The sequence below is a fragment of the Stigmatopora argus genome, chromosome 16, assembly GCF_051989625.1.
Source record: "Stigmatopora argus isolate UIUO_Sarg chromosome 16, RoL_Sarg_1.0, whole genome shotgun sequence".
NCBI classification, from domain to species: Eukaryota; Metazoa; Chordata; class Actinopteri; order Syngnathiformes; family Syngnathidae; genus Stigmatopora; species Stigmatopora argus.
Genome location: NC_135402.1, coordinates 7,308,875 through 7,330,848, shown reverse-complemented (window position 1 = coordinate 7,330,848; position 21,974 = coordinate 7,308,875). Strand labels below are relative to the sequence as shown.

The window sequence follows — 21,974 nt, the reverse complement described above, 5'->3', positions numbered from 1 at the left end:
GATGTTAAACCAACACTGAGTAACTTTCCGTTTTTGGTGGCAAAACACTATCTTGTAAAAAGGCAACACATTTGTAGTTTTTGTGTAATCAAACTGTCACATTAATATACATCTATATAGAATATTTTAGCCAGCCAGCACTAAAATCTTTTATTTTCCAATCCACATCCTCACAGCAACAATGATTTAGCTTTTTTATTTTTGAAACCAATATTTTTCTAAATTTTGAAGACCAGTATTTGTCGGGTACAAGCGTATTGATTGCAAATTCCTCAATATAAAATCAATTGATCCGGGACATCCTCATTCCCAATCCTAATCCTCCGTGTTTTCCAAGCATGAGAAGTTAAAATCAGGTTATGGCTGAATTATCTTGCCTAATGATACACTTGTAAAAATAGCAGTCATAAGAATTAGAAATTTTCCAATCCTAATCTTAATTGTCCATCAAGCACATTAAAGGGTTACGTCTAAATAAATCGGAATCACAGTTAAAAAGCCGATGGCACCCTGACAAGTTACACAATTGTTCCAACTTCGAAACCAATTAGTTGCTGCTTAAATTTAGCATAATGAATCATTAGAAATGATGATAAAGTGTTTAACCATGGTCTGAGAAGCAACCCTTGCAGGACCCCGTTACTTTTGGGGGGCTCTTCTGATGCACAGAGCATTAATTTTGATATATGCAGAGCAAAGCTAGCAAAATGAAAGTCGGCAGAGTTTAACAAAAAAAGCAAAATATAATAAAGTAAATGCATTCATGTGATGTGCATAAATAAACCATGTGATAGCCCAGCAACAGTCACGCTTTAAATCCGTTATATTGGCATCCGCACATAGCCGCCATATGACTTTGCCTGTGTCTAAAACATAACAGGATTGTACATTTTTTTTCTACCACCCTGAGGGTCTTAATTTCACGCTGGCATGAGCCAGCAGATCATTGATTTGATGGGCTGAACTAATAAAATAAAATAAAAAGTTGGATTTTTAGACATTTTCTTCCATGTAAAAGAACTGAGAAAAAGAAACGGTCGATTGAGGACAAGGCAACGGTGTCACTTTAGGACGACTGCTCAAATTCTGAAACGTGGTACTTGAAAACCAAATTGTAACTTTTTAAAGAAGTTTTATCCAATCCATTTGAACTGGGAGGGCTGAAATTAACTCTGGGAAACCGCTCCTAATAATTATCTTATTATTTCCTGAATTTATTTTTAATTAAGCCATAGCTTGTTTGGCTCAAATGAATTCTAGCATCTGCTTATGACAAAAAGAAAAAAATGGTGGATGTTGGCAACCTTACATGGCCTTTTTAAAAATAAAAAATAAAAATTTCAAGACAACGGCGGCCTGCAGAGTGTCACGGGCTGTCCCACGATATGTGATAATTCAATTCAGTTTTACAGGACGTCTCCATCTTTGACACGTGTCCTGTATTTGTTCCAACCATAATTAAATTTTTGCGCCGCGTAAGATGCTGAGAGAAAATGCTAAGAATCGGCGTGAAATAGGAAGCTGACCAATACAGATTTGATTTTCTTGAAGAGACAAAGCACAGAATGGAGTTGAGCACATATTAATTATTTAATACTCGGAAATGTCCGTCCGTTTATGACGCCACCAGCAGACATTTTAGGTTTACAAATAGAATGCAGTTAACTCATTTCCATGGCTCCAATGGATGAGTATAATCAAAGATTGGGTTCTGATCCATGGTTAGGGAATCATTATTATAGCAGCATATTGTGAAATATAATCATTATCGTGTGTCGCAAATCCTATCGGGAGTTACCCAGAGGTCTCTATGGCTACTCGTAATCAGTAGCAGTCCTGAAATTTTTTTGGCTGTTTTTTGTCGCTCTTAACGACATGGCAGACTTATTTTTTTCTGTCTTCACCGCCATAAAGACGTGATTAATAGACAGTCATTTCTACAGAGTCGACTGAATTTTTCAACAATCAATAATTGATGATTACCATATCCTGTGCAAGTCTTTGTTACTTCAGTTTGATTACATTTTATTATTCTTTGTGAATGTTTTATTCATGAATTCAGCATTTATACTATGACTGTTGTTTTGGGTAAGTCTTTATGATCTTGCCTTATGTATTTTGCGATGCAAAAAGTTGAGATGTGCTGAATATGCGTATTATAGTTGTGCCTCAGTTTGCGCCCACTAGTGATTTGCTTCTTAATTTGTTAGCTGGTTGTGACTTTATTGTGAATCTGTGTGTCTGGATATGATCCAATAAAAACTGCATGTAGTGTTTTGGTGATGGTAATCCATATTGGCATGTAGGAACTTAATAAGATGCGTTCTTTTAAGTTAGTTGCTGCTAGATAAGAAATTCAGTCGTGTGTCAGCACATTTCATGTGATGTCGTCAGTTACCCTGTCAGCTACGACAAAGAACTACGTATGCTCAAACCCTTTTCATGCCTCGAAAGCTACTTATACAATTACTGTTTCTCAAAGTTCATTGTACACTTTTCAAAAGGCTTGAAGGCTTGCAGTTCAGCCGATTTCTGGAATGTTTGGTGCGACTAGCTCTCTTGTGATCTTGCTATAGCTTCTCAATTGGGCTAAGGTTAGGACTTTTGACGCGGCTGCTCCACATTCTTCTTCTGAATCCATTGTGTTGTCGATTTGCTTCTCTGTTTTGGATCATTGCCCTTTCGCGAAATCCATCCTCATTCGAGCCTCAACTGTTGGACAGATGGCCTCAAGTTATTCTCCAAGATATCTTGTCAAACTTGTGAATATATTTCTCCATTGATGATAGCAACATTTCCAGACATTGTAGTAAAGCATTCCCACAATACCACTGTGCTTGTTTTACTATGCTTGAAATCTTGGATAAATATTTCATGTTGGTGAATTGTGCGGTTTGTCCTCCACGGGTGGCGTTGAGGGCTCCTCACCTGTTCAAATTTATCCAAAGAATTTTCAAGGTGTTTGGAATTTCAGATATGCTACAGTCAGACCTGTAGCCCTTGGAGTTCTATTTTTTTTTAAATCACAACTTTAGAAGAATGGCTTGAAATCTACAGCAATGGCTATAATTAATAGGTCATATTAATACAACAACGTAAAGGTTTCATATCTGCATTGTACTACGGATTATATCAGTGGCGGGCCGTCAGGGCCTTCAAGGCCTTCTCTGCTGGCCTAAGAAATATCTGAATCATATATTATTTTGTCCATCAATACTTATTAAATAATTCCAAAGCTCTAGTATTTGTATTTAATCATTAAATGCTGCTAGGAAGTGGATTTTACCCGTTGAAGGCGCTACGAGAAAATGCACGGACCGTGTGTATATATATGTATGTATATATATATATATATATGTGTGTGTGTGTGTATATATATATATATATATATATATATATATATATATATATATATATATATATATAACATGGATTTATGCTTTTCAGAAGCAATTAGCCCAACTTTCCTTGAAACAAAACAATCACAGCGCTTTGAATTCTACTTTGATATTGTCGTCAGAACCATTTTGTGACTTCTTGCCAACCAACGCCGAAAATATGTCAACAAAGACCCTTTTATAGGCTGTATTTCCAAAGCATATCAATGTATTTTCCCTGCGGGCCCCTCTTTGTCAGCGTCACCTTTCTTCGTCACCCTCCCTCCCTCGTTTTCCTCTAAATGTCTTCTCCCCACGACTGTGATTTTGCAACTTCATACTTGTTCTGTTTGCGTTTCTCACACGCACACTCTTTCGCTCCTTGCCTCTTTTGTTCATGTATTACACTCGCGGCTGTTCAGTTATTTTTCTTTCCATCTCTTGAGCCCGGACAGTGGACATAAGTCACCCGTAGATATAGAATGGAGGTCGCTGCAGGTGTCTGTGCTTCTTGAGGCATTAGCCGCTGCCACTGCTGTTTGTTTGTTTGTTTGTTTACCTCCCGCAGCCACTTGGAGTCCATTTGCCTTTGCCTCAAGGGATGAAACACACACACACACAGAAAAATGCACGCGCGATGAAAACATGCATCAGTCCTTCTCAGGTTTCATTATGGCAAAGGCATTGGGAATCAGTATCAAAGGTGGAAAATAGAGGCCCATTGTAGTTTTTATAGTTTTTAAAAGTCATCCGAGGGTCGTGTTGAAATTGTGAAAAAGTATGATTTAATGAGGCAGTGGGCCGGGCCAATTGGTTAGCACATCTGCCTCACAGTTGAGTTCCAGTCTTTTCTTTAGTTTCACGGTTTGGAGTTTGAATGTTCACCTGGTGCTCGCGTTGGTTTTCTTTGGGTACTTTGACTTATATTCTCGAAATATCCATCTTAGGTTAATGGAAAACTAAATTATACATAGATGTGAATTTAACTGCTTCCTTATAACCTTACTGAGGACGAACGCTAGAGGCAATTGAGTTTGAGTTTGATTTATTTAATAAGGGACAGCACATATTAATGAACATATTTATATTCATGTTAATGAACATATATATGTAAATATGTAAGATTGTAGCCGAGGGCTCATTTCCATCTTTAGTCCCTTGTGTAGGTTGAAGATACACGTAGCACAGTTTTAGACAGCATTGTGATCGCAATTTTGTCCGCCCATCAACGTCAATGGCAGCAAGGGAGTTCAATGAGTGGCTTTCTAATGGGTTAAAACAAAAAACGGTATCCATTTTGCATGCCTGTGTGAGGGAATGTTTGCGTTTGTAAAGCTTGACAAGAAAATGGCTCTTTTTCAAAGTGTTTTTCTAGCATGAGCAAGACATTCTTGAAAACAAAAAGGCACACGTCAGTCTAGACATTTTTAAGCGCAGTGTACTTTATGATCCTTGAAATACAACGGGACCTTTACAAGCAAAAGGAATTTTATCTTGTGAGATCACTGTAAGTGACTAAAAGCAGGATGTTAATCTCAGATAGGGACCAACTTTTGTCAAGCCTCTTTGGTCCTATTTTGCTTTAACAGTCACAGCCCAAATGCTGTGTTCATGCTGAAAAGGGACCAAAATCCCAACTCTTTTGTTTACAGCCACTTTAATATTTATGATTGCATTTAACGGACGATAAAAGTTTAAGGTTACGCATCATCTAACCAGGCTGCAATATAAAGTTAACAGTCCATTTTCCTACCTGGAATCTTTTTCTGCGCACTTGTTACATTGCAGTTTGGTGATTTGAGTGGAGAGCTAATACACAAATGGGCCCACTGCAGATCAGTTCATTGCTGTTAGTTATATAACAGCGTGAATCATGTATGTGTGTATATATATAAACACATATATATGTATATATATGTATGTATATGTATGTATATATATGCATATGCATATGTATATGTATATGTATATGCATACATTTATATATGTTTTTGTGTATACATAGACATATACATATGCATTTGTATATGTATATGCATACGTTTATATATGTTTTTGTGTATACATAGACATATACATATGCATATACATGTACATGTACATGTATATGCATATGTATATGTCTATGTATACACAAAAACATATATAAACGTGTTTTTGGAATGTGGGAGGAAATCGGAGTACCCGGAGTAAACCCACCCACACAGAAAGGCCGGGATTGAACCCTTGCTCTCACAACTTCACCCAGCGATGTCTATACTTCATAAGTGATGTACTGTGAACAGTGATAAGCAACCTCTCTAGCTTTTTCTCTCCCTCTCGACATCCCATAATGATACTCAAACAGGCAGACAGCCGCTCAGTCCCCATTGGTGGAAGCGTTGCCAGGGAGCCTTGTCGGCTCAACGTGGATAGAATCTGTTGTCTGGTACAACTGCAGGATCTGAATATCTATATTAGGGCCATTGTTTGCATTGACACTGTATCGACGGGGGAATAAACAATATCATTTTTTTATGCTTGAAAAGCTTTTAACTATAAGCATTGCAAGTTCGTCTGTGTCAGCACTTTTGTACAACTGTAGTGCATTGGACCCAAAGCTGTTTCTTATACTGTATTTTGGTTACATTATGCAATATTAAAAAGCAAACAAACCATGAAAGTCTATTGAACATTTTTGCTTTGTTGATTCTAAATGTATTCCGCAATGGCATCGTTTTTTTAATGTACTTATAGTCTACTGTTCTCACCGTTTTTGATTAAATTGTACATTTACAGCCAAAATATTAATCGCATAACGGTCAACTAATTGCTACATTAATCTGCAATTAGTTTGCTAGAAAAATAATCTGCAAATATTTCTGAGTTATTCCATTGCAACAATGTGTTTTCCATCCAACAATTTGCAGTTATTTTGACTGCTGGCGTAGCTTTTAGTGAATGAGTGTAGCAATTCTGCAAATTTTACATTGCCACATTCTTTAAAAAAAAGCCAATCTACAGGATTTATTGATATCAGTTTTCTGGACTCAGATAAAAAATATATGATTGGTCCTTGACTTAATTTTTGAATTACATCAAAATATCATAAGCTGTATTTTCCCTCAATTGTATAATTTTAATATAACAACTGTTTGGGTCCTCTTTATTGGATTTATGCTTGTTTTTAGTATGTAGTGCAACACAAAATGGTGTACTTGGTTTACAAGTTTCAGAAACTAATTAATTTTTTTTCAGTCCATTTCAGGTACTTAATGGTTAGTGTTGTGGCAGTAAGGTGAGAATAATTGCCACTTGAAATAATCACCCTATCTAATGGCGCATTGCCACCTCCTACGATGAACCTGCGAGGGTCGAACATGTTTATCGAAAAGTTGCCCTTGAGACAGGGATCAATCATTCAGGCAATGTCAATCACTCTAATTTAAGCAAAGCAGTAAAAAGATTTTGGAAAGTGACTCTTTGAAGTAACATCAGAGAGAAAACTACCTCATTTTACATATGATGCCTCAGTAGCAAGACTAATACTTATTTGACTAATGCTGGACAAAACTTCTTCATGATTGCAAAGTTGTTTCTCATAACAGCATTGAAATAATAATGTTACCTTGAATTGGTTAGGTGGAGGGCGGTGTTTCTTTTGACATCCAATTTTTGCAAGCATTTTTTTGTAGATTGGATGGCCTTCCTTCTCTAAGCAATGTTTGGCAGTTTGGATTTTTTTTTGTCCCTGAAAAATTCCAATTCATTTTCTATAGCGGAGAAAGTTAAGTTCAGGGATGTTCATTTTGTTTGGCTGTCATTTATTACTCCTAGACTGGGAAACTCATTAAATAGCTAAGATTGAAAATGTCTGTTTTTTAAATCTTTTTTATGCCTTTGAACCATTACCATAGTTTCCATTCTTGTCTATATTTACAGATGTTCAACAAAAAGATTTGATTTCTCAAAAATATCTTTATTAACCATCAAGATGCTGAGTTCCGCCCTCCTCCTTCATCTATGTTGACCTGTAAGGGGAGCCAGACCCCACAAGTTTTCGTCCTTATGATCTCTGCAGGAGTCTGAAACCATAAAACACTTAATTTAAAAAAATTATACATGCAAAGAAAAAAAAACTCCACTTTGACTTCTAAGCTTGCTGCAGATATTCCTTTTAAATTTCCCCGTAGTTTCTGATCAACTCAGGGCTAATGGCTATCAGCACTAACCTTAGCCTCACAGCTTTGTTGTAACACACTATCATCCTCTAAAAATCTTTCAAATCCATCCAACCACCCATAGTTAGCTCTTTAATTACGTCAAGCATCAGACAGAGCTTTCGTCGGCAGTCAAGTCCTCTGAGTGCTTGTTGAAAAAGTCTGTTTGGCGCAAGCATAACACCCTCTCGTTATAGCAAACGGATTATATCCATTCTTTTTAAATCTGTCTCACCACCCATGATTAAACCTAAATTATCTTTTGGAGGAGCACATCACATCAAAAGAGCCCGATTCGTCTATAAAGTCCCAAGAGTCTCCTCCTATCTTTATTAATGTGAAAAAAAATCACCTTCTCGCGTAAGAAGCCTTTGGAATGCAATCCGAGCACACGTCGATGTGGGGAACTGAAGTGCGTTGTCAAAATGGATCTCTCACGCCAATTTGGGGAGACCTTGAACGCACCCAAAATTTGGATGTTACGATGCCAAAGTGGTAACATTATCATGACGTACCAGGCCGCGTAGCGACATACCAAAACGTTTTTCGAAAAAGCAAGAAGAAAAAAAGCCAAAGGGTTCAAGTGTAGGACAAAATGTAGCGGCTTTTCGTCCAAAAATCACAGTCAAAAACCCCTCCCTGGTTTTCAAAATAAACAATAAAATTTTGAATCTTCATTTGCTGCAAATGTCAAATAAGACAACAGCACACTTCGATTTACTTAAATTCAGGTAAGGTAGCTTCCATTGTACTGTATTTTTTTTTAACTTGTGTGATGCATGTGTGCTATCTGATTTATTTATCTACCAATCTTGATTTTATTCAAATACTTGATACAAGAGCAACAACGCTAGGCATAGCAACGAAGCTATGAAATCTTCGATTAAAATCCACCAAAGAAGACACTAGCGCGACCTAAAATGGCTAGACGGCCCCCTCCCAAGAAAAAAAAAACAACTCGGTGAAAAGTTTGAAGTGCAAACGCAGGGCGAGAAAATGAGGACACGGAATAAGAGGCTGGAGGGTGGGGAGGGATTTTTTTTTCATCCGACATGCGTGGAATTCATATTTAATGCCGACAGTTGGGGTGTTTATATTGGTGCATGCATACGTGCGCCACTCTTCACCCCCTGCATACATTAGTGTGAATATGCGGCTTTGTGTGCGTATGTGCGCATGCTTCTGGCCCGGCCTGTCTGCCTGACTCGACATATTCTCCATCCCTCCCTTCCATTAACACCCCCACCCTCGCTACCCTCCCTCTCTCGGCTGGCACGAACATGCATGTCTGTAGAATCTGTACCGTGCGCCAACTTCACTGCAATGCAGCCCTCTGTGCATTAATTGGCAGCGAGACAGCGGCTACGTGCTATGCGGGCGAGGAGGGAGAGTGCATAGACGCCGGGAGGGGTGGGATTTGGCGAGTGGGGTGGGGGGGTAACATGAGGACAATCGTCACGGTAACTGATGGATGGACGAGCAGGTTCACGGTGACACGCATACCAACAAACATGAGTGTACAGGGAGATGACGTGACTGCGTCTATAAAAGAACACGGCGAGAGGGAAGCGTGTGCATGTGTGCGTTGTATATGTCCAATTGTATTAGCGGATTTGCTTCTCCTGTCTTTTGTGCCTGCTCGCTCATGTGAGCCTATATGTGCAGTGCAGATATCGGTGTTCAGGCCGAGGTTTTTTAAAAGCTTTAGTCAAAGCTGCTGCTTTTGTGTGAGAACTGTGATTTTTTTTTTTTGGAAGGTGAGGTTCAGTATAACATTTTTCCTTTCTTGGAGCACAATACAACCTGTCACAATGGCAATGTTAAAAGGAGTTTGTTCAATTGGCATCTTTTCAAGCTCTGAAATAATGGGAGTTTTTTTTTCTTCTGTGCTGGGGTCAACGTGGGGTCAACAACATTTAAAATGAAAAAAATGTTAGCATTCATTTCTGGCACATAAGAGTAAGCGTTTTTTTTTCTAAATCAGGAGACTCTTTGTCTTCTGTTAACAGGGATTGACATCTGATCCATTTGAACTGGGAGAATTGGTTGCAGGCAAGCACTCCCAGTTGAAATGTTCTTATGACAAACTCATCAAAGAGTGAGCAGGTTTTCTTAATTTCCTTGTTTTCATAAATGCTAAGCACTCGATTGTGCCATTTTGCTTCAAGGTCAAGGTGTGGCCATTGTTAATCCTTTAAATGTTTTACTAATCTAGAAAATGAGACGGCGCAAATGATGATACAAGCTACATCTTAATGCTGATATTTAATCGATTTGGAAGGGATTTCAATTTTATACCCAATTGGACACCTAGTCTTGTGAATTAAGTTAATCTGTTGCAGGGTCAAACTCTAACCAGATCATCTAATTTTTAAGTAACTTTTTAACATCTGGTACACAAGGAAAACATAAAATAGTTACAGGGATAGACAAGACCTTAATCATGTGTAACCCAGCACAAAATATCTTGTTTAATACAGTGAAAATGAGCCAAATTTCATTTTTCCAATATGTAATAGTGCAGAAAAATGTAAATAATACCCTATGTTTCCCCAAAGTTGGCAAAAAAAAGCTGTTGTCGCGCATTTTTAAAGCCAGTACTATTTAAGCCATTCAAATATGATTTTTTTTAGATATCTTGCCGTCATATGGCATATTGGCTATCCAGGATGTGTGGCTACTGGAGAAACAAGTTTTAATGGACCCAGGTAGTGACTGCATTTGTTCCGTTTTTTTCTCTCTCCATTGTCAGAGCTCTAAATATAGTTTGTTCAACCGTCTTTCACATGAAGGTATTGCTTTAATTTAAAAAAAGATTTTCTTTGGTCAACCTCGCTACGTCCAACTGTCCATCCTCAGCCATCTGGCTTTTTATAGTTACAAAAGTGTATAAGAAAGTTGTTTAACATGTGAACAATCAAGCGTCCGCTCAAGCAAAGAGACAAACGCAATCATGTCACATTCTTTGCATCAAGCCAACTACATCTGAGTTGTTGACGATATTTTCTCTGTGTATGCGTGCGTGTAGGTGTTTGGTAGAAAGGTCTTTGCATGATTCACCAGCAACGCACACTTATGTGAGCCAACTTTGAAAAATAAGAAAGAAAATAGACCCAAAAAAAACCTATTGTCTGCCACTGACTCTCAAATGACTTTTCAATGACACATTGTGGCTGCTTAAGATGAAAAAGCAGTTGATGGTAGTATATACAATGTAAGAAATGACGCATTTTCTCTTCGTCTGCGTGTCATACAGGGATTTCAGGAGTTGCATCATTAGATGTGCAAATGATTCGTCGTGCATCCTGAAGTCTTTTTTTCTTTTTTTTCACATTAGTCATCCTTAGTTTGGCTACTGTTTGTCTTCGTAAACCGCTACTCTTGTCTGCTGGATGAGGAAGGTTGATTTGAAAACAGTATTGGCTTAAACCCTTCTTGTTTTTTAGAGAAATCTATTATATTAGTATTACTGTAGTTTACACAATGTAAGCATCAGGCAAAATTTTCACAAATTGGCAACATTGATTACATTTATTGATCCACGCGGGTGTGTTATTATTTTATTAAAGATTATTGACTAGTATTAAGTGTTGAATAGTGAGACTGTTTGGTCATTTTGACAATCAAATCTAATAGTTAAACCAACGCTACATTTTCTTGGTTTCCTGAAAATCTCACCATGTTCTTTGCACAATCTGTATGTTTGTATGTTATACCGCCCCCTGGTGCCCACACTTAAATTAGCAACGCATTGCCTGACTAACCAATGGAACGCACCTGCTGCCATTGACGGTGCTAGACGTCCAATCTATTTTGTCCAACTTTAGGGGGCTATTTGGGGCCATAACCAGTTTGTTTTCATTCATTTTGATGTACGTAATATACATGAACATCTTATTTTATTTAGATGTACAAATGATACACATTTATTTTATGTCATTATAATTGCTATCTTGTGGAGGCCATGTTTTATACAAATTAGTCTCTTGCCCTATAAAGGGTTAATTATTTTCCACACCCCTTTAATTTTTTCTTCATTTTTTTAGATGTCTGGAAGGAAAGGAGGGCACCAGATCTCACTCACTTTGTGTTCTTCGTGGTAAGAACACCAACTAAAATGGCTACTCCTCCGTTATTTGGGTTTAATATATTCTAGGGGTGTACTGTGGTACCTCGACTTTGGAAATTAATTGGTCCCAGAAGTTTCTTCCTAATGTTGATTTTTTTTATATATAGAGAGGCACTTTTTAAATGAGCATAATCCACTCCACGTTCTTTAATAAACCCTTTAAAAATGTACAAGTATACAAATTCCCTATCATAAATGCATGCAAATGTGTGTGCAAAAAATTAAACAGCGCCACAACAACACAAATCATCATTCCTGCACGAAAAGGTTATCAATGTACAACACCTTACTTTAAAGAATGTTTTTTTTTTAAAACAAAAACAGAGTTTTCTGTCAGTCATCTTGCTTTAACTGCGTGTTTTGAGATCCGAGCGTGCAAACGCAAAACCCTAACACCCTCAAATGGAGTCCCCACTCCACCCTGGATGGCAAATAAGTTCTTTTTTCCATCGACTAACCATTGAAACCACCACGTGAAAGCTCCCATGCAGATAGTCACTCGCCTCCTTCATCCAGAGCTTTGCAGCTCGCCTCAACCTAATTGTCTTTCTCTGCTCGTAGCCTCGTCCTGTCCTCAGATGACTTTCTCCGTCTGTCTCAGCGACAAAGCCTCCAGTCCGTGCCCCTTCCCTTCCCTCCCCTTGCTTCCCCTCCCTTCCCCGTTCTTTCCTTTCTCCCCAGCACTGCCCACTTTCTGACGATCTGTAACTGTAGCCTGCTTTTTCTCTCCCTCCCACTCCCTGCGACGTATAGATACTGCATTGATCCAGCAGCATACCCTCACAGCCTCCCACTCCTTTCATCATTGATTCACGCCGCTTTTCCTCTCGCTTCTTCAGTCACACATTGCGTGCGTGTGCGCGTGTGTTTCGCTCTCTCTGCACCGGCACTTGTTGAATCTCCAGTCTCCGGAGGAGGACCACGAGATGGGAGGAGAGATCGCGACAGGCAGGCAAGGGGGACTTTCGACTGTACGGCATGGAATACCGACATAGAAGACGGAAAAGTCAGTCATGCCGCAGAGGAAAAGACAACCCCATTTCAGCGAGGGGGCTTTATTAGGGGTGTCACTTTAAAGTTGGCTTTTCGGGACGTCGTCTGAGCACGTTTCTCTGCATTAGTGTATGGCTGTGTGATATAGTCGCGTTTGCCAGGTGAGTAAGCGCTTACGTGCTAGAATACACACTGCTTTGCCTATGCAGTCCGCGCTGTAGGCGCGCGCGTGGGTTTGGCTTTGTGTGTTTTGACGCGCGCACTTTCATGGGAGTGTGTGTACGGAGTGGGGAAGGGTATGTGAGAAAGGCGGTGACTTTTTTTTGCCTTGTGTTCCTGGAAATTGTTGTGCTGCATTGCTCAGTAATGGTACTGATAGATAGATAGATGTGTGTGTGCGTGCGTGTGTGTAATTAATATATGTTGATAGGCTGAGTAGGGCTGGGCGATCTGGAGAATCGCATTTTTCCCCCCATATCGTTGGATCGCGATTCTTTTCAACTTGGTTTTCTTCAGTTTATTCTTTTTAACTCGTTTGGCATCAGTGGTCAGCTCATTAAAAGTTGACCTTTTAGAACGTTAACTGTTTACCAGATTTGTGACTACTTTTGGTTATAAAAAAATTAAAAACTTCAATATTGTCAACTATTATTTGTTTTTTAAATAAATTATTGATCTTTATTGTACTTTTTAATTTTATTTATAAAGAGGGCTGCCTGCCAGTAGGTGAAAATAACATTTTTAATATTATTCGAGGTCAACATGTAGAACCAAGAATCTATATGCTTGTCTTTTAACATTTGAATTATCCTTGTGTGCCCTACTTTCTATAGTCTATTTCTATTACTTTAAAGGGACCTTGAAAGTATCTCAGGGCATTAAAAATAGCAGGAAAACATACATTTGTTACTTTTTGAGGAGGAAACAAAGGTAAACTGCAAATATGTAGCAGAACTACCATTGTTATTTTGTTTTTATGGCAAAAGTTTGATCAAAGCACAAATATTCCAATATTTGCAACGGTAAATTTGCCATTAACACTCATAATGCTGTGTTGTTTGTCCTCAAAGGGCAGTGTAAGTCCGATTACAGGAACGTATTTGTTATTGGCCTTATATGTGCGCAGCTCTCGGCTCTATTTTTACCTTCAGCGTCCATTCGCAAACATCTTTTCACACCATTTTTCCCCCACGTCTCATCCTCCTTGTACATTTATCCATTTTCATAAGCGCGTCTTCTAATGACGATAGCAGTTAAGCTTGAGCCGAGACTAGCTGACTTTGCACAAGAAGCAAAGTTAGTCCGCTTGTTAATTGTCTTTTTTTGTTTGTTTGTTACAGATTCCTTCCCTCACTGGTGCTTTTCTGCAGTCCACAGCAGAGGTTTTCAGGTCCAAATATGTCGCAACTGCTCCATGTCGAGATCCCAAACTTTGGAGCCACAGTGCTAGGCTCCCTGAATGAGCAGCGTTTGTTGGGACACTACTGTGATGTCTCCATCCTGGTCAAAGGTGAGCTCATGCGAACATTTTAATAACTGTCTTTTTTCTCTACTCCTTTGATGGAAAAGTGAATTTATTAAATTAATCAAATCATGTTGTCATTAGAATACATCCAACTGTCCCCAACACTCAAAGGCAGCAGACAGAACGACTTTACAATAAATCCAATTATAAATACAAAGCTAAATATTAAGGATTGATCGAATCACATAGCTGTCTACTATTTCTTACCATAACTGAAAGGCTAATTTCTCTTTCTCATATGCCCCCATCACGTCTATTCTCTTAAAAGCACACATTTACAGATATGATTATCTAAACCACTACATAATACAACATCACCACCCAGTGATCACAGCCAATAACAATTCCTGTTGAATGTATTACTCCGCAACCGTGGCCAAGTCTACAAGTCGATTACGACAGACAATAAGGTGGCGGATTAACCCAAATAATTCCCCGAACACAGAAAGGCCCGTATCGAATTAAACTCAATCTCATGATGTTTTTTTCCCCAAAAAATATTTGCTATTTTTTGACAGCATTGTGGCTAAATTTCCATCAAATCAACCCACTGGATGCACTCATCTAATATACTATTGTTTCTAAAATCCAGGCCAGGCGTTTAAAGCTCACCGGGCCGTTCTGGCTGCCAGCAGCCTGTACTTCCGTGACCTCTTCAGCACGTCCACCAAGACCCAATTCGAGTTGCCCTCCTCGGTCACACCGGCGTGCTTCGAGCAGATCCTTTCCTTCTGCTACACGGGCAAGCTGACAATGGCAGCGAGCGAGCAGCTAGTTGTGATGTACACGGCGGGCTACCTTCAGATCCAGCACATCGTGGAACGCGGGATGGACTTGATGTTTAAGGCCAACTCTCCACACTGCGACTCGCAGACCGCCGGCACTATGGAAGAGACAAGCTCGGAGCCGCAGAGTCCGTGCAATAACGGCAACGGTTTGGCGGTGGCTGCCCTGCTGGCCAACACCGGCTGGTCCCCGTCCCTCCTCATGCCACCGCGCAAGATTAAACTAGAAGGCGGTGAGCCCACGCCCTTGACCATCACAACCACGCAAGGCAAAATCTCGTCCTCTGAGCTGGGAAGCCGCCTGGCGAGGGCCAGTTCGCTCTTTTACACCACGGCTGGGGGGACCACCATCCCTGGCGTGCCTCCTTACCACCTTTTGGGTGCTGGGGGAGTTGGGCCGGCGGGTGGAGCTGCGGGTGAGCGTTCAAGTCCTGGCGAATCCAGCCTGCACACGACTGACAGTCCCACTTCGTACCAGAACGAGGATGAAGAGTTTGAAGAAGAGCCTTATGACGGAATGGCGGAAGACAGTTTTGGTCACCTCTATGCACGTTCAGCCAACCCCTATGGCGGTGAGAATTCTTACCCCTTGTTTTTTCTGTGACCGGACGATTCGCCGAAAGACGTTTGGCCGACGGACGTTTGGCCGACGGACAGTTCGCCAAACAGACGTTTCGCCGAAACGGGATTCGCGCGCTCGCCCCGCCCCCGGATCGTGTGTACATGTTTTTCAACCTCGGCCCGCGGGCCATATATGGCCCGTTACAGATAACATTCATTTAGGAATAACAAGGGCATGTACTGCCCCCCGCAGGACATATTTCTAAATACAATTACGTACTACAATGTGCTGCCAATTTTTTACATTTTTTATTTTATCCTTGCATTTAAAGTAGTGACACCTCGTCCGAGTACTGTTTTTTTCGATACACCGCAAATTTATTTCATCTTTCTTTTAGAAAAACCCAGTGCGGGTATAGGGTCTTTATTCAGCAGCCACCTTTTTTTCTGTCGGAAAGTGTCTTTGATTTTTGATAGCCACTGTTTAGTAGCTGTCTTCAAGCCCCAGTTAGCCTGATGGTACATTCCGGAAACTCGGTGTGTCATCCATCAGTGTCTAATAAGACATTTTCATTACACTCTGTGAGGACTTGTGCTAAGTGCAGTATTTTTTTTCTCCCGTTGACTTTGGCACATGCCGACAGAGGAAATTCATTTGATGTCTGGCCAAATTTCATCGAAGAACTCAGCATGACTTGCAGAAAGACCAGAGCTTTTTAGTTTTCTTTTGGGGAGACAAAGGCTGGCATAGCATTTGATACACGTTCAGCAATGTTTTTATTTGCTCATTTATGATTGCATATATCATTGGTCCTGTGTCGCATTTAAATGCAGCCTTGTTGCTCATTTAACCCAGTCTCTTTTCTTTAGTGACAGAAAAGCCCGAGATGTCGGGCATGCAGCTAGCCTTGGAGAATCGTAATTGCGTGCTGATCCGTCGGGATCTGGTAGCGCTACCCGCCAGCCTCATCAGCCAGATCGGATACCGATGTCACCCAAAGCTCTACACCGAGGGAGACCCTGGCGAGAAGCTGGAACTGGTTGCTGGTAGGCATTTCGACCGACAATATCATGAGTGACGAGAATGTGGGCGGTTGACAAGAGTTCAACTCTATATCGCCCATATATTTAGTGGTAACTCATCAAAGGCTAGTTACAGAATAGTGAAATGAATGTTCTTTTGTTCAAAAGTTGCTCAATAACTGCTGTTCCTGAGCGTTCCAACAAGTCGGTTAGGTAGTTAGTGGTTTATCCAAGAAGCAGTTATTGTTTACACAATGCTTTGTTATGTCAAACATTGCAAACAGATGGACTCAACGTCACAACAATAAAAAGAGAAGCCAGCCAGCTTTGTTGCAAAAATTTGGTTATTGTACGAGCCAGATGAGTTCTATCAAGCGAACTAGAATGAGAAGATCATGTTACTGATTGTTCTCCATATTTTTTCAGTGCTTTCAATTGCTTAGGTTAAGTCCTGCATCCAAATCAAAGTCCATTATTCACAAAGTTTGTTGATTACAGCTAACGCTGGGAGAATTTAAATCCGGTTTGCCAACCCTGAATATTGTGAACTCGGTGCTCTTTCTTGTGAAACAGTACAAACAATGGACTCAAAATAGATCACCCCAGTCAAAGATGTGAGTTATTCACAATTAAGTGGGTCATGTAAGCATGTCCATTTAAAAAAAATGATCGGCATCGTTTGCTTTATTATAATAACTGTGTTACAGAAGGGGTAGCAGGGCGTCAATTCATTTTAAAACCAAATTTTTAAAAATTGCTGGATCAACTTGGCTTTTATTGCATCAATGTTGTGGGTCAACCATAGATAGCTACTGGGAAGTTGGAGATGCAGCCAACAGTTGCACTTTAACGAAACCAAGCTAGCTAGCTTTAAAAGCCTGAGTAGATGGCCTTTCAGCATTTTTCAAAAGTACTGTAGTCAGTAAATCATTAATTTTGCAACATCCGCAGTAAATGCGTGCCGTGTTCAGCACCCCACAACTTTCATCAGGCTTCTTGTTGTGTGGAACAATTATTTGGATTATTTTGTTTCTTATCTGGATTTGAATTCATTCATTGTCCAAAGAAAAGGCTCTGGTTTTTAAAATCAATCACTAAGTTGACATCACTTACTGTTTTCATTTCATCAAGTGTACACAGTTCACATCAGTGGGGATACGTGTAGAATACAGAAGCTTAAAAATTCTTTTCAAGAGCCTTTGTCGTAACGGTTTAATTTGTCTCAAAACGGCCATATATAAAAAAAAGTTTAATGAGATGACCCACGAAACACATTTGGATGCTTTTGTTCTTCATCGCTCACAGGTACACAAGTGTTCATGACCCGAGGTCAGTTAATGAATTGTCATCTGTGCGCCGGAATCAAACACAAGGTCTTGCTGCGCCGTCTGTTGGCGACGTTCTTTGATCGGTAAGACTGCCTTGAAATCGTTTCTTTTGAGTCTGGTAAAAGTCACAACACATTTTGTGTATTACATTTGGTCTGTTACTGTGTTTGACGTCGACTTTGGTGGTGAATTGCAGAAACACTCTAGCCAACAGCTGCGGAACTGGTATCCGCTCCTCCACCAGTGACCCCAGCAGGAAACCCCTGGACAGCAGGGTTCTCAATGCTGTCAAACGTAAGTCTTTGCTGCAATAATACAACACACACAAGAGCTGAGCAATATGTTCTAAAAATGAAATCAAATTTTTCTAATACTTGATTTTTTTTTTTTAAACTTTTTTCTAACCAACCAAACTTTTTTTAGATAAAAACAATTGAACTCAATGGCTGCTATGTTTAGCGCTTAATTAACTTTCTCAACGTGTTTTATCATCTACTTGAAATAAAAAAAACGAAGCGGAATATTTTTAAATCAACTACTCTTTTGTTTTTAATTCTTTTTTCTTACATGTTTTAATTAATATTCTCTTATTTTAATGTCTTTTGTTTAGATTTTTCTTTATACTTTATGTAAAAATTTTATTCACTTAATGTTTTATTTAAATGGTAATATAATTTTTTATAAATTATTGATTTTTAAACAGTTATAGGAGGGTATCACTAGTTTATTTCTGTTTTGGTTGGATTTAATTTACAATTGTATTTATATGAAAAATATTACATAGATCATGACTAACGGTTAAGAATTATAATTATCATTGAGAATTGACATCCGCGTGTGCAGGTGTCACAATCGGTACCAAGTGTTAACATTTTGGCCTACATCAATAAAACAGAAATAAATTAATGAGATTATTTTTTTTCTTCATGAGGCTAAATCACTTGTGGAATATTATTTGAAAAAGGTACTGCTTCGCTGTCATCTTTTGGCACGTATATAATCATACTAAACCTTTTAAAGGTGACGTCAATTAATCACAGATTTCCGCTATTCGCAGCAGTATTTTAATATAGTAGGATAGTATTATTGTTTGTGAAAAGTCAGCAGAACTTAAAAGTTGAAGTGAATTGCTCTGAAGTTTAAGTACACGTACTGTACAAATACAAAGATCTCATCCAGGTTATCACAACTGCTAACGAATAAATATATTGCGAATACGCTAACTGTTTACTGGTAAACATTTGGATTCTTCCTCTTTAGGGCCTTAAGTTAGCACAGAGTATGAGTATTTACCTGTTTACGTGTGTGTTTTTTGCAGTCTACTGTCAAAACTTCAACCCTAACTTCAAGGAGAGCGAAATGAATGTGATCGCTGCTGACATGTGCACCAATGCGCGGCGCGTCCGTAAGCGCTGGTTGCCCAAGATCAAGTCGATGCTCCCCGACAGCATGGAGGTGTACCGCGCCGGCATGGCCGTGGGCGCCGCCACCCCCGTGCCGGTGGGCCTGAACCTGAGACTGGGCGCCACCCCGCAACAGGTGGCCCTCCCCTTCGAGGCCGACTTCAAAAGCTTTGACCAGAGGCTCTACCCTGAACGCAAGGACCCCCTGCGGACTCATCCGGCGCTGGCAGACAGCAGCCCGGGCCCTGCCGCCGCCGCAGCTTCCGAGGGGGACGCGGCGGGGGCCCAAGAGGAACAGGAGGAGGACGAGGACGACGGCGGATTGGAGACCGGCGACGCCTCGGCCAATTTGATCCCCAATGGCGGCGGTGGCGGCGACGCGTCCGCCTGCGACGACGTGCCGGCCGAGCAAGAAGCTTTCGGACAAGGCCTGAGGGTGAACGGACAGTGAATGTCGCCCGATCAAGTTCTACTTACCTTTTGCTTGTTCTCCTCCTCTGCCATCATCTTTCTTCTTCACCCGTACTTCCTTCCGCGGCGCAGAAAGCTTGTGATCGTACGCTAGGGGGTATTTTCGCCACCCACGTACGCATACTGAGGCGCTCACATGCACCCGCCCTATTGTCGATGCACAAAAAGTGCTCCAAGCAGACGCAGGCATCAATAAGTCACTGTTCTACTCTTTTCAAGAAGTCTATTCGTTGCATTTCACCTTGACAGATATCGTGACTGCCATACAAATTTTCCCACGCCTGCACTGTATAGACTTTCTCCAAAACAGAAAGCAATTGTTTTAGAGATAAAAGTTCACTATTTGGCTGCCTTTGACATCCAGATACGTCCAATCCATTTAAGAAGGGAGGGTTGGCAGCCAATGAACATCTAGGTGAAAATTAAAAGGATTAAAAGCCACATGACTGAAAATCTTATCACCGTCAATTTCACTGAAAGAGTGAAGTACTACAGGCAAAATTAATACTTTAAATTCATAGATTATATTTCTTATCCTTTAGTGATCGGATATTTCATGGACTTTTTTAAGTCCAATTTGCAACTTGGCATAAAATGTCCTCAGTTGATTTTTTACATTGATAATTTTTTCTTATTTTTGCACATTGGACACGGGTCAATTTTCATTTGATACACAAATTTCGACAATATATCTTGCCTAAAAAGGATCTTATCTTAGGGAACTTATGTGGAAAATACCAGTCACAATTTTTATTTGGCTAAACATGTGGTGAGTTAATAAGAGCGCTGCCATCCCTGTGTTTTACTAAAATAACAATATTTAGCAAAATAACATATATTTATGTCGTTTAACTTTTACCTAATTTTGTAGAAGTCGTAACTAGGCTCAAAGTCTAAGAATTCCGAGTTTTTTTCCCCTATTTGGACCAAGTTGAAACATTGAGAGTCAATTAAGGGCCACAAATCTTATCTTTTTTCAATTTTAATGAAGTTATCTTACTTTATGACTTAGATTCAATGTCATATCAATGTTAAAATAGTTCTATTATAATTGCATTTTGACAATTTACTGATTTAACCATGCATTTATAGTCTATTAATGTGACTATGCCTACGTCTGCTTTTGGACCTCACACACACACACACATACACACACACTCTGAATACTTAAAGTATAATTGCTAGCCAACGCATTGAGAAAAAAAGAAAATATTCATGCACTGCAGCAATGCTTTTGTAGTACAAAATTATTGTCTTGGGGTAAAAGAACATGCACTAAATGGTACATTGCATGCCCACGTACCGAGGACGGATGATTTAACGACCGATCTATAGAGAACTGAAAGTGTCTAACATGAAAATGACTGTTTAAGGGGTTCATGTTATTAATTGTATTTTCATACTGAGAGCTTATACTCAGCTCGGTGCGCTCCGTGTGGTCACCTGGGTGTGACCCAGTAGTGGCTTGTGTATGACACAATGCACGGCGCGAGCTGTCAGCCGGCCCAGATTTTTCCCCGAAAAAAAAGCCCTGTTTCACCTTCACGTCCACGCCATCCCTCCTATCGTACGAGCGGTTAGGGCGGGTCGATCATCGACATGCTGGCTTATCGCATTTGCACTCTAAAAGACTCATTTTTCAAACTACGTGACTGAATGACCACGAGACTGAACACCGTCAGAATGCGAAGGAGGGCGATATCAAATATGGATTTAAGAGCTATTTATTTGTCTTACGCACGCGCTTTTCTCTTTCCACGCCATTTAATCCTGCCCTGTGTTAATTTGTCCATGTCCATGATTGGTGTTGAATTATCATTTTACTCCCTCGGAAAAAAAAAGACAGCAGAGGAACAAGTGTCAGGAAAAATAACAAAAACAAAGAGGGGGGAATGTCCAGAATATGTTTGTTTATTCTAAAAAGACGTGCCATTTGCAAGGTTATTTGAAGGTGAGCGTTAAGAGGGTCCTGCACAGGGTTGTAATTGCACTATAGGTAATAATGTAAATGATGTTTACAGTGACGTTTAGGTTTTTCTTGTTTTTGTTTACTTAGAAGAGGGCTAGTGTAGACTAGTATGGGTGAGTCGCTCGGATGAATGTAAACGTTAGCTCTGCTTGAGCAAAAGTTTTTGAATGGTCTTCCAATAGGGGCAAATGGCAGCCTTGTCCACCCCCCA

General features: G+C 39.9%; 1 protein-coding gene across 3 annotated transcripts in view; it reads left to right on the top strand.

Annotated features, from left to right (window-relative positions):
* Window positions 1–20,197, top strand: part of nacc2 (NACC family member 2) — a 30,857-nt gene extending 10,660 nt beyond the window's left edge. For 2 of the 3 annotated variants that reach the window (XM_077622720.1, XM_077622719.1), the window contains 6 exons: window positions 14,039–14,208; window positions 14,816–15,580; window positions 16,440–16,616; window positions 17,898–18,003; window positions 18,117–18,214; window positions 19,239–20,197. In XM_077622720.1, the coding sequence (XP_077478846.1) occupies window positions 14,097–14,208; window positions 14,816–15,580; window positions 16,440–16,616; window positions 17,898–18,003; window positions 18,117–18,214; window positions 19,239–19,774 (1,794 nt within the window). In that variant the 5' untranslated portion in view covers window positions 14,039–14,096 and the 3' untranslated portion in view covers window positions 19,775–20,197. Of the gene's footprint in view, window positions 1–12,426; window positions 12,860–14,038; window positions 14,209–14,815; window positions 15,581–16,439; window positions 16,617–17,897; window positions 18,004–18,116; window positions 18,215–19,238 lie in introns of those variants that run through there. The other variant, XM_077622721.1, reaches the window with a different exon arrangement.
* Window positions 20,198–21,974: the final 1,777 nt, after the last annotated feature.